Source organism: Manis javanica, chromosome X, assembly GCF_040802235.1.
Source record: "Manis javanica isolate MJ-LG chromosome X, MJ_LKY, whole genome shotgun sequence".
Lineage (NCBI taxonomy): Eukaryota > Metazoa > Chordata > Mammalia > Pholidota > Manidae > Manis > Manis javanica.
The window spans coordinates 60,421,006-60,435,580 of NC_133174.1; the positions used below are offsets into that span (position 1 = coordinate 60,421,006).

General features: G+C 36.6%; 1 protein-coding gene across 6 annotated transcripts in view; it reads right to left on the reverse strand.

Moving 5' to 3' along the window:
- PHKA1 (phosphorylase kinase regulatory subunit alpha 1) overlaps positions 1 to 14,575 on the reverse strand; it is a 177,051-nt gene that overhangs the window by 112,465 nt on the left and 50,011 nt on the right. For all 6 annotated transcript variants that reach the window (XM_073227881.1, XM_037002882.2, XM_037002881.2 and 3 more), the window contains one exon: positions 289 to 387. In XM_073227881.1, coding sequence (XP_073083982.1) covers positions 289 to 387 — 99 coding nt within the window. The remainder of the gene's footprint in view (positions 1 to 288; positions 388 to 14,575) is intronic.

Consider the following 14,575-nt stretch of genomic DNA (forward strand, 5'->3'; position numbering starts at 1 on the left):
AGAGATACTCAGGAGCAGAGCCCATAGATCCTCAATATGACAACACTGGAGGGTTTTATATACCATGGTGGGATCATTTTAAAACTTTGGGTGAGAGAACAGCCTATGACCTATTATAATTCATGCTATATCAGGATTATCACAATATAGGAATCTTGATAAGACATTTTTGGTACATGGCTATAAATCAGATTATGCACTCTCAGGTTTCCTTATGCTACAGCCCATTCTATGTCTGAGTCTGAGTAAAAATAAATTTTTCTACAATGTGAAACATTATTATCTTACCTGGCAGTGTTGTACTTCATCAGCCAGAACATGGATGACTGATTGGGGCCCACCTTTCACCCCAAAAAGGTCCAGTTCATCTAATGCTTCCAGGGCTGCCTGTGGAAAGCAAAGAATGAAAGGACAACTTCGGCATTACAGATACATAATTATTCTCCCTGAACCTTGGTATCATATCAATGCATGTGATATCATTTTGAATAGGTTTAGGAGAACAGAAAATACAATAACATTCTTTATTTCCAGGGGCCTCTGAATTTTTCTTTGCCTCTCATATTGGACTAGAGACAGTTGAGATGGATGTTGTAACAATCCTTTCATGATAACAACCCTCAATAATTTTGATGTAGAAGGAACATACCTCAACATAATGAAGGCCTATATGCACAACAAACTCACAACAAACATTATACTCAATGGTGAAAAACTGAAAGCTTTTCCCCTAAGATCAGGAGACAAGGGTGCCCACTCTCCTCACTATTATTCAACGTAGTATTGGATGTCCTAGCTAGAGCAATTAGGCAAGAAAAAGACATTCAGATTGAAAAGGAAGAAGGAAGATTATCATTACCTACAGATATGATCTTATATATAGAGAACCCTAAAGGTTCAACCAAAAACCTGTTGGAACTAATCAATGAGTTCACTAAAGTTGCAAGATATGAAATCAACATGCAGAAATCAGTGGCATTTCTGTACATTATAACAAAATATCTGAAAAAGAAATGAAAACTATCCCATTCACAATAACATTAAGAGCAATAAAATACTTAAGAGTAAGTTTAACCATGGAGGTCAAAGATCTGTACAATGAAAAATATACGTTGATGTAAGAAATGGAATACACAAACAAGTGGAAAGATATCCCATGTTAACTGTATCAAAAGAATTGTTAAAAATGTCCATACCTAAAGCACCCACAGATCCAATGCAATCCCTATAAAAATTCCAATGGCATTTTTCACAGAAACAGGAAAAACAATCCTAAAATTTGTATAGAACCACAAAAGACCCTGAGTAGTCAAAGCCATTGTGAGAAAGGGGAACAAAGATGAAGGCATCACACTTCTTGATTTCAAAGTATACTACAAAGCTATAGTAATTAAAATAGTATGGTACAGGCATCAAAATAGACATATAGACCAATGGAACAGAACAGAAAGCTCATAAATAAACCTCTGCATGTACAGTCAATGAATATTTGACAAGGAAGCCAGTAACAGTCAACAGGGAAAGGATAATATCTTTACCAAATGATGCTGGGAAAACTGGAGAACTGCATGCAGAAGAATGAAATTGGACCCCTATTTTATACCACTCATAACAATTAACTCAACATGGATTAAACATAAGACCTGATACTGTAAAACTCCTAGAAGAAAACATGGGAAAGAAGCTCCTTCCTTTACAGTGGTCTAGGTAATGATTTTTTAAATATGACATCAAAAGTACAAGCAGTAAGAGGGCAAATGTAGATGATCAGGTGTGTGCCTATGGACTAAGTATTAATCCAAGCTAGACAAGGGCAGCAAAACATCCACGGATGCAGAAGATTTCTCTCAAAACAGGGAGGGTGAGGTTCTGAGCCTCACCTCTGTTGACCTTTATCTTGCATCTACCTACCACTTCAGCATTTTATTAAAAAAAAAAAAAAAATAATAATAATAATAATAATAAAGGGAGAACTGTGGTATCCACATATAAATCAAGTATAAAAATCAAACAAATATTCATATTTGACCTGATTGTTTATAGTTCATAATGTGTGATCAAAACCAAAAGTTTCTGTGATGAATGCCCTTGTACTGTTCACCATATAAGAATTTATTCACTATGTAAGAATTCGTTCACCATGTAAGAACTTGTTCATTATGCTTCAGAAGATTGGAGACTGACGAGAATTAGGCTTGAGATGGATTAATGATTGTGCATTGAGCATTGACCCCCCTATACAGAATTTTATTGTTGTTAACAACCATTTGATCAATAAATATGAGAGATGCCCTCTCAAAAAAAAATAAATAAAAAATAAACATTTAGAGACCAAAAAAAAAAGCACAAGCACCAAAAGCAAAAGTCAACAAGTAGTACTATATCAAACTAAAAAGCTTCTACACAGCAAAAGAAACAGTTAAGAAAATGAAAAGGCAACCTACAGAATGGGAGAAAATATTTGCAAGCTATATATTTGATTAGAAGTTAATACCCAAAATATATAAAGAATGCATACAACTCAACAAAAAAAACGAATAATTGGATAACAAAATGAGCAAAGGAACTGAATAGACATTTTCCAAAGAAGACATACAAATGGCCAACAGGTACATGAAAAGGTGCTCAACATCACTAATCAACATGGAAATGTAAATCAAAACCACCTTACGCCTATTAGAATGGCTATCACCAAAAAGACAAAGTAATAAGCAAGGTTAAAGTAGTTGTGGTGTATGGAACATTATTCAGCCATGAGAAAGAAGGAAATCCTGTGATTTATGACAACATGGATGAACCCTGAAGGCATTATGCTAAGTGAGATAAGTCAGACAGAGAAAGACAAATACTGCATTATATCACATATATGTAGCACCTAACAAAGCCACACTTGTAAAAACAGAGCAAAATGGTGATTACCAGGGGCTGGGAGTGGAGGAATTAGGGAGGTGTTGTTTAAGGGTACAAATTTATTACCAGTAGATAAGTAAGTCCTAGAGATCTAATGTACAGCACAGTGATTATAGACAATACTTAATTATAAACTTCTGAGTTGCTAAGAGATGAAATATCAATTGTTCCCATCACAAAAAATGATAAATATTTGACATGATAGGGGGATTAGCTAACATTATGGTGATAATCATATTTTCATACATAAATCAAGACACGGTATGCCTCAAATTTACATATTATGTCAATTATGTCTTTATAAAAACGTTTTTTAAAAAGGGAGGTTAGAGAGGATTAAAGATGGCAGCATGAGAGGTGAGACAGCGGTCTCCTCCTAAAACCACATATAATACAAGTATTCCTAAAAGAGCAAGAGGAAAGAAGGCTGCACCAGACTGCATACCCCTGGAGAAAGAACAGACCTCACATAACAGGGTAATGTACCAAAGCCGTAATCTGGTGGGACCCAAGCCCTTCCCCCACCCCAGTTCACTGGTGGGAGGAAGAGAAATGGAGGGAGGAGGAAGTGGAGGCCTGGGACTGCAGAATATCTAGGTCTGGAGATCTGCTCTGGGTACACAAACTTATCTTGCATGTTGCTCTGGTGATTAGTGGGGTTGGAAAGCTAAGACAGGGAGAATACCTGGAGAGACTGAGATTCCAGATGCTTGTGGAAAACAGGGATCCATATCCAGCTGCACTGGGACAAAAGAAAGGCAGGAAGTCTGAGAGACTTCCTAACAGGGAGAGGGCTGCTAAAGGGGCAAGGATTGCACAGAGCTTACTGCTCAGGAGAAAGGACAAGAAGACAAAATTGTCCAGGCACACTCTACCCAGCAGCTTCAGACACTCCATACCCCTGGCTGGCTACACAGCTCCAAGGCCCCCCACCATGACATGCAGCCTGCTGCACTTTCCTCCCCAGCAGCCCGCCCCTGGATCACAAAAAGGCAACTCCTGCAATGGCGTCAGGCCAGGAAGAGGGAAGCCCCACCTACAGCAACTACAATTGCAAAGGATAAAGGCTTACACCTCTGTGTTTGGCCCACTTGTTCTGGCAGGGGAGACAGGTATAGCATCCTGAAAGCAGGAAACAGTTCTTTCCTCCCCACAGGCACCAACACTGCTCCCCTGCCACACCCGACATCACTCCAGGGGATGAGCAGCTCTAGACAGCAGAGCTTCTGGGCACAAGAGGGCACCAAACACAAATATGAAACATCAGGGACCTGGTTCAAACCAGATTCATACAAACACCAGAAAAAGAGTGAAATGAAAGATCTCATCAATCTTCCTGAAAGAGTTGCAAAATAAAACTCATAAACATGCTCATGGAGGTACAGAAAAATATTCGAGAACTCAAGAATGAATTCTAGTCAGAGATCCAATCATTAAGGAATACAATGGAGGGTTTTAAAAGAACATTAGATATGGTGGAGGAAATGATAAAAGAAACAGAAATTAGAGAAGAGGAATACAAAGAAACTGAGGCACAGAGAGAAAAAAGGACCTCTAAGAATGAAAGAATATTGAGAGAACTGTGACCAATCCAAACGGAACAATATTCATATTATAGGGGTACCAGAAGAAGTAGAGACAGAAAAAGAGATAGAAAGTGTCTTTGAGGAGGTAATTGCTGAACTTCCTCAATCTGGGGAGGGAGATAGTCACTCAGGCCATGGAGATCCACAGATCTCCCAACACAAGGGACCCACGGAAGACAACACCAAGACATATAGTAATTAAGATGGCAAAGATCAAGGATAAGGACAGACTATTAAAAGCAGCCAGAGAGAGAAAAAAGATCACGTACAAAGGAAAGCCCATCAGGCTAACATCAGATTTCTCAGCAGAAACCTTACAGGCCACAAGGCAGTGGCATGATGTATTTAATGCCATGAAGCAGAAGGGCCTTGAAACAATAATACTCTTTCCAGCAAGATTATCATTTAAATTTGAAGGGGGGATTAAACAATTTCCAGATAAGCAAAAGCTAAGACAATTTACCTCCCACAAACAGTCACTAAAGTGTATTTTGGAGGAACTGCTATAGAAGGAACTGTTCCTAAGGCTAAACAGCTGTTACCAGGGGTAATAAAACCACAGTAAAGAATAAAGAACAACTAATTACTAAGCAAATACAAATTAAACCAACTACCCCCAAAGTCAGTCAAGGGATAGATAAAGAGTGCAGAAAATGATACCTGATATATAAAGAATGGAGGAGGAAGAAAAAGGAGCAGAAAAAAAGAACCTTTAGATGGTGTTTGTAATAGCATACTAAGTGAGTTAAGTTAGATTCTTAGATAGTAAGGAAGTAATCTTGAACCTTTGGTAACCACAAATCTAAAGCTTGCAATGGCAATAAGGACATACACATTTATAATCACCCTAAATGTAAATGGTCTGAATGCACCAATCAAAAGACACAGAGTCACTGAATGTATAAAAAAACAGAACCCATGTATATGCTGCCTACAAGAGACTCACTTTAAACCCAATTATATCTAGAGACTAAAAGTAAAGGGATGGAGAAAGATATTTCATGCAACTAATAGGGAGAAAAAAGCAGGGGTTGCAGTACTTGTATCAGACAAAATAGACTTCAAAACAAAGGATGTCACAAGAGACAAAGAAGGACATTACATAACGATTAAGGGGTCAATCCAACAAGAAGATATAACCATTATAAATATCTATGCACCAACACAGGGGTACCTACATATGTGAAACAAATACTAACAGAATTAAAAGGCAAAATAGAATGCAATGCATTAATCCTAGGAGACTTCAACACTCCACTCCCTCCATAGGACAGATTAACCAGATAGAAAATAAGAAAGGAGAAAGAGGCAATGAACAACACATTAGAATAGATGGATCTATCAGACATCTACAGAACTCTACACCCAAAAGCAACAGAATACACATTCTTCTTAAACACACATGGCACATTTTCAAGAATAGATCATATACTAGGCCACAAAAAGAACCTCGGTAAATTCAAAAAGATTGAAATTGTACCAACCAGTTTCTCAGACCACAAACATATGAAACTAGAAATAAATTACACAAAGAACATGAAAAATCCCACAAACACATGGAGTCATCATAACATACTCCTAAATAGCCAATGAATCAATGACCAAATAATAACAGAGATCAAGCAATATATGGAGACAAATGACAGCAGTAATTCAACACTGCAAAAATCTGTGGGACTCTGAAGGCCATGCTAAGAAGGAAGTATATTGCAATACAGGCCTACCTCAGGAAAGAATAACAATTAATGAAACTAGAAAAAGAAGAACAAATGAAGTCCAAAGTCAGTAGAGGAGGGACATAATAAAGATTAGAGCATAAATAAATAAAATCGTGAAGAATAAAACAATAGAAAGAATCAATGAAAGCAGGAGTTCCTTCTTCAGAAAAATAAACAAAATAAACCCCTAGCCAGATATATTAAGGAAAAAGGAGAGTCTACACACATAAACAGAATCAGAAATAGTAAAGGAAAAATCACTATGGACACCACAGAAATACAAAGGAATTATTAGACAATACTATGGAAACTGACATGCTAACAAACTGGATAACCTAGAGGATATGTACAACTTTCTAGAAAAATACAACCTTCCAAAGCTGACACAGGAAGAAACAGAAAATCTGAATAGACCAATTAGAGCAACAAAATTGAATTGGTAGTCAAAAAACTACCTAAGAACAAAACCCCTGGACCAGAAGGTTTCACTGCTGAATTTTATCAACATTTAGTGAAGACCTAATACCCAGCCTCCTTAAAGTTTTCCAAAAAGTAGAAGAGGAAGGAATCCTCCAAACTCATTCTATGAGGCCAGCATCACTTTAATACCAAAACCAGGCAAAGACACCACAAAAAAAGAAAATTAAAGACCAATATCCCTGATGAAATAGACGCAAAAATACTCAACAAAATATTAGCAAACTGAATTCAAAAATACATAGAAAAGATCACCCATCATGATGAAGTAGGATTTACTCCAGGGATGCAAGGATGGTACAATATTTGAAAATCCATCAACACCATCCACCACATCAACAAAAAGTAAAACAAAAAACACATGATCATTTCAAGAGACACTGAAAAGCATTTGACAAAATTCAACACCCAATCATGATAAAAACTCTCAACAAAATGTGTATAGAGGGAAATGTACCTCAACATAATAAAGGCCATATATGACAAACCCACAGCCAGTATCATACTTAACAGCAAGAAGCTGAAAACTTTTCCTTTAAGATTGGGAGCAAGACAAGGATGCTCAATCTCCCCACTTTTATTTAACATAGTACTGGAGGTCCTAGCCATGACAATTAGACAACACAAAGACATAAAATGTATCCAGATTGGCAAGGAGGAAGTTAAACCTGTCCCTGTTTGCAGATGACATGATATTGTACATAAAAAACCCTAAAGAATCCACCCCAAAACTACTATATCTAATATCTGAATTCAGCAAAGTTGCACGATACAAAATTAATACACAGAAATCTGTTACATTCCTATACACTAATGATGAACTAGCAAAAGAGAAATCAGGAAAACAATTCCATTTGCAATTGCACCAAAAAGAATAAAATACCTAGGAATAAACCTAACCAAGGAAGTGAAAGACCCATACTCTGAAAACTACAAGACACTCATGAGAGAAATTAAAGAAGATACCAAATAAATGGAAACACATCCCGTGCTCATGGATAGGAAGAATTAATTTCATCAAAATGGCCATGCTGCCTAGAGCAATCTACAGACTCAATGCAATTCCTATCAAAATGCCAACAGCCTTCTTCAAGGAACTAGAGCAAATAGTTCTAAAATTCATATGGAACCACAAAAGACAAATAGCCAAAGCAGTCCTGAGAGGGAAAAATGAAGCAGGGGGGATTACGCTTCCCAACTTCAAGCTCTACTACAAAGCCACAGTAATCAAGACAATTTGGTACTGGCACAAGAACAGACCCATAGACCAAAGGAACAGACTAGAGAGCCCAGATATTAACCCAAGCATATATGGTCAATTAATATACTATAAAGGAGCCATGGATATAAAATGGGGAAATGAGAGCCTCTTCAACAACTGGTGTTGTAAAACTGGACAGCTACATACAGGAGAATGAAACTGGATTACTGTCCAACCCCATACACAACTGTAAACTCAAGATGGATCAAAGACCTGAATGTAAGTCATGAAACCATAAGACTCTTAGAAGACAACATAGACAAAAATCTCTTGAATGTAAACATGAGCAACTTTTTCCTGAATGCATCTCCTTGGGCAATGGAAACAAAATCAAAATTAACAAATGGGACTGCATCAAGCTAAAAAGCTTCTGTACAGCAAAGGACATCATCTGCAGAACAAAAAGGTATCCTATATTATGGGAGAATATATTTGTAAATGGCATATCCAAAAAAGGGTTAACATCCAAAATTTATAAAGAACTCACATGCCTCAACACCCAAAAAGCAAATAACCCGATTACAAAATGGGCATAGGATCTGAACAGACAGTTCTCCAAAGAAGAAATTCAGATGGCCAACAGGCATATGAAAAGATGCTCCATGTAGCTAATCATCAGGGAAATGCAAATTAAAACCACAATGAGATATCACCTCACACCAGTTAGGATGGCCAACATCCCAAGGACAAACAACAACAAATGCTGGAGAGGATGCAGAGAAACGGGAACCCTCCTACACTGCTGGTGTGAATGTAAACTATTTCAACTATTGTGGAAAGCAAAATGGAGGTTCCAAAAAACTAAAATAGAAATACCATTTGACCAGGGAATTCAACTCCTAGGAATTTACCCAAAGAATATAGTTTCCATATTCAAAAAAACATATGCACCCCTATGTTTATTGCAGCACTGTTTACAATAGCCAAGAAATGGAAGTATCCTAAGTGTCCATCAGTAGATGAATGGATAAAGTAGATTTGGTACATATACACAATGGAATATTATTTAGCCATAAGAAGAAAAACAAATCCTACCATTTGCAACAACATTGATGGAGCTGGAGTATATTATGCTCAGTGAAATAAGCCAGGCGGAGTACAAGTACCAAATGATTTCCCTCATTTGTGGAGTATAACAACGAAGCAAAACTGAAGGAACAAAATAGCAGCAGACTCAAAGACTCCAAAAAGGGACTAGTGGTTGCCAAAGGGGAGGGGTGGGGGAGGGCAGGTAGGGAGGGAGGGAGAAGGGGATTGTGGGCTATCATGATTGGTGCACATGGAGTGGGTGTGGTCACAGGGAAGACAGTGTATGTAGCTCAAAGAAGACAAAGGGACTCTGTGGCATCTTTCTATACTGGTAGACAGTGACTGCAATGGGGTATGGGGGGGACGTGATAATATGGGTGAATGCAGTAACCACATTGTTTTTCAGGTGAAACCTTCTTAAAATTGTATATTAATAATATCTTAACTAAAAAAATCTCAATATACTGGAGACTGTATAAAAATGCTTTAAAATAAATGTTTTGAAACATCAAAAAAAAAAAAACTACTGACCAGAACGAATTAAGTTCTACACTCAGCTATACAACATTGTACCCACAATCCAGAATATTGCATTGCACACATAAAAATGTGTTGAGGTAGGTCTCATGTTACATGTTATCAAAATAAAATAAAAAATAAAAAAGAGGGAGGTTATAGCATTATCAAGTGTCACACTAAAAATAATTTGAACATGGCACGGATTAATTTATAGTAAACCTTTCTTTTGGCAGGAGAGCTACAAATATAATACCAGCACATGAGAAATGCTAGAAGTCGTGTGGATATAAGATATTAAAATGCAACAACTATTAGATATTGCCATATAGCTAAGTTTCCATAGAGAAGTGAATGCCTTATAAAGACACTATGTTTGACTGAAGAAAAAAAAGTTTTAGTCACAGAAGCAAAAGATGAGTTACCATGTTTTCTTTAAAAAATAGAATTTACTTGTTAATTTCTTGTTTTTCTGATTAAAAACATAACATACTCCTTATAAAATACTTTGAAAGCCTAGAAAAGTACAGAAAGGGCAAAAAATCACCCCAAAATAATCACGTAACATTTTGACACATTTCCTATTATTTTTTTCTATGCATATTTTTCAATAGATGAGATCACATTTGACATACAGTTTAGGATACTACAGTATAAATGCATCTTCATGTTATTAAATCACTCACTTTATTTCAACATAATATTATCTTATATGGCTGTAATAAAGTTTTCTTTAAACCATTTACTAAAGTTGGAAATTTAGATTACCTTTAATTATGTACTATTAGAAACAGAACATTGATAAACATCTCTTGCTAAAATTATAAATTCCTCGAGGTCAGGGTTTGTGTTTTCACCAATGCCTAGCACACAGCAGGGCATATGCTTAAATGGTGTTGAACTAACGGAATAATTCTTTGTTTTCATTTGGAGTTGTTTTCTAAGCATTTGTTCTCTGAAGCAGAATCACTGGGTCAGAGGGTATGAAAATTTTTTAAGAGATAATGCTAAACTGCTTTTCATGCAAGTTGTACCAATGTAATTGTCATTAGCAGTGTATGACAGCAGCTTCTTTAATGCAAACAAAGTATTTTCTTAGAATTTTTTCCTAATTTGATAGAAAAGATGGTGTATCTGTTGCATTAATATTTCTATTAATTTTACTCAAACTCTTGTGGTTTACAAAACTCTTTACAAAAACCACAAGATCATCTCCATATATGCTGAAAAAGAATTCGACAAAATTCAACATCCATTCATGAAAAAACTCTCATTCAAACTAACAAGTTTGAATATTCTTTCAAGTAAGTATTAGTTACTTTTTTTATTTGTTCCTCAAGTGTGAGGCAGAACTGACTTAGTCTTTGGGATAGCAGGTAGATCTGGAAAGCCTCCCTGGATGTCTGAACTGAGATCTAAAGAATAAGCAGAAGTTGTCCAAGCAGAAGATATTTATTAATTACAAAAGAGAAAATAGCAAATTTACAGCAGAGAAATATGGCAGATACCCTCTTAATGAAGCCCTCAAACTTAACATCAACAGTAATGGGACAAATCCACCTCATGTACTTCCTGATGATGCACTGAGAACAAAGCATCATTTCCGTGGTATTCAGGCCAAAAATGCATAACTTGAATCAAATCATGAGGAGACAGCACACAAAATCAAACTGAGGGATATTCTATAAAATAACTCGCCTATACTCAAAAAGTGCCAAGATCATAAAAAGTAAATTATGTCAGAAATTATTTCAGATTAAGGGAGCCTAAAGAGACATTAGAACTAAATATAACATAACATGTTATCCTGGTTTGGATCCTGGATCACAACTTGTGTGTGTGTGTCCCATAAATTACATTATTGGGACAATTAAAGAAATTTAAATGAGGCCTGTGGATTAGGTGGCAGTATAATGCCAGCATGCACTTCCTGATTTTGATGATTGTACCATGGTTATGGAAGAGACTTTGAGGAAATTCACACTGAAGTATTTAGGAGAAATGGGGCATAATGTCTACAATTTACTTTCAATTCGTTGAGAAAAAATAACCTGTGTGTATGTGTATGTATGTGTGTAATTAGAAAGATAAAGCAAATATTAACAAGTGGGGAACATGAAGGGTACATGGGAATTCTTTGCACAATTCTTGCAACTTTTCTCTAAGTCTGAAATGACTTAAAAATCAGGAGTAAAAGAAAATGTTTCAGTGATTAAAATTTTTAAAAGTCAAATTATTCAAAAATACTGATAATATTCACAGTTGGTGAGAGTTTGAGGAAAATGGCAAATATAGCACATAGAGACCACGACCAAGTGGGATTCATCCCAGGGATGCAAGGATGGTACAACATTCGAAAATCCATCAACATCATTCACCACATCAACAAAAAGAAAGACAAAAACCACATGATCATCTCCATACATGCTGAAAAAGCATTCGACAAAGTTCAACATCCATTCATGAAAAAACTCTCAGCAAAATAGGTACAGAGGGCAAGTACCTCAACATAACAAAGGCTATATACGAAAAACCCACAGCCAACATCATGCTTAACAGCAAGAAGCTGAAAGATTTTCCTCTGAGATCGGGAACAAGACAGGGATGCCCACTCTCCCCACTGTTATTTAACATAGTACTGGAAGTCCTAGCCACAGCAATTAGACAAAACAAAGAAATACAAGGAATCCAGATTGGTAAAGAAGAAGTTAAACTGTCACTATTTGCAGATGACATGATATTGTACATAAAAACCCTAAAGACTCCACTCCAAAACTAGTAGAACTGATATTGGAATACAGCAAAGTTTCAGGATACAAAATTAACACACAGAAATCTGTGGCTTTCCTATACACTAACAATGAGCCAATAGAAAGAGAAATCAGGAAGACAATTCCATTCACAATTGGAGGAAAAAGAATAAAATACCTAGGAATAAACCTAACCAAAGAAGTGAAAGACCTATACCCTGAAAACTATAAGACACTCTTAAGAGAAATTAAAGAGGACACTAACAAATGGAAATTCATCCCATGCTCTTGGCTAGGAAGAATTACTATCGTCAAAATGGCCATCCTGCCCAAAGCAATATACAGATTTGATGCAATCCCTATCAAATTACCAACAACATTCTTCAACAAACTGGAACAAATAGTTCAAAAATTCATATGGAAACACCAAAGACCCCGAATAGCCAAAGCAATCCTGAGAAAGAAGAATAAAGTGGGGGGATCTCACTCCCCAACTTCAAGCTCTACTACAAAGCCATAGTTATCAAGACAATTTGGTACTGGCACAAGAACAGAGCCACAGACCAGTGGAACAGATTAGAGACTCCAGACATTAATCCAAACATATATGGTCAATTAATATTCGATAAAGGAGCCATGGACATACAATGGGGAAATGACAGTCTCTTCAACAGATGGTGCTGGCAGAACTGGACAGCTACATGTAAGAGACTGAAACTGGATCACTGTCTAACCCCATACACAAAAGTAAATTTGAAATGGATCAATGACCTGAATGTAAGTCATGAAACCATAAAACTCTTAGAAAAAAACATAGGCAAAAATATCATGGACATAAACATGGGTGACTTCTTCATGAACAGATCTCCCCAGGCAAGGAAAACAAAAGCAAAAATGAACAAGTGGGACTAGATCAAGCTGAAAAGCTTTCGTATAGCAAAGGACACCATCAATAGAACAAAATGGTACCCTACAGTATAGGAGAATATATTCATAAATGACAGATCTGATAAAGGGTTGACATACAAAATATATAAAGAGCTCACTCACCTCAACGAACAAAAACAAATAAACCAATTAAAAAATGGGCAGAGGAGCTGAACAGACAGTTCTCCAAAGAAGAAATTCAGATGGCCAACAGACACATGAAAAGATGCTCCACATCGCTAGTCATTAGAGAAATGCAAATTAAAACCACAATGAGATATCACCTCAGACCAGTAAGGATTGCCACCATCCAAAAGACAAACAACAACAAATGTTGGTGAGGTTGCAGAGAAAGGGGAACCCTCCTACACTGCTGGTGGGAATGTAAATTAGTTCAACCATCGTGGAAAGCAATATGGAGGTTCCTCAAAATAGACTTACCATTTGACCCAGGAATTCCACTTCTAGGAACTTACCCTAAGGATGCAGCACTCCAGTTTGAAAAAGACAGATGCACCCCTATGTTTATCTCAGGACTATTTACAATAGGCAAGAAATGGAAGCAACCTAAGTGTCCATTAGTAGACGAATCGATAAAGAAGATGTGGTATATATACACTATAGAATATTATTCAGCCATAAGAAGAAAACAAATCCTACCATTTGCAACTACATGGATGGAGCTAGAGGGTATTATGCTCAGTGAAATAAGCCAAGTGGAAAAAGACAAATACCAAATGATTTCACTAATCTGTGGAGTATAAGAACAAAAGAAAAACTGAAGGAACAAAACAGCAGCAGAATCACAGAACACAAGAATGGACTAACAGTTACCAAAGGGAAAGAGACTGGGGAGAATGGGAGGGTAGGGAGGGATAAGAGTGGGGAAGAATAAAGGGGGTAGTATGATTAGCATGTATAATGTGGGAGTTGGTGGAAAGGGGAGGGCTTTGCAACACAGAGAAGACAAGTAGTGATTCTACAACATCTTACCATGCTGATGGACAGTGACTGTAATGGGGATTGTGGCATGGTCGTGGGGTAGGGGAGAGCCTAGTAAACATAATGTTCTTCAAAAAATAAAAATGAAAAATAGATAAAATTAAAAAAATAAGCACAATAAAAAAATATATACGGCATATAATGGCATTTATCTGGGAAAGTGTATGGTGGTGGAAATTATTTTGGGGACAATTTTAAAGTGTATATTCCTTAACCCAATGAGTGCACTTTTAGGAATCTATCCTACAAAAATATTTGTGCAAGTTCACCAGTATGTATCTACAAAGATCCTCATTGAAGCATTATCTAAAAAGTGAAAATTGGAGGCAATTCCATCAGTAGAGGAATTATTAAATACTGTATACCAACTGAAAAGAATGAACTAGACTATCTGTATGA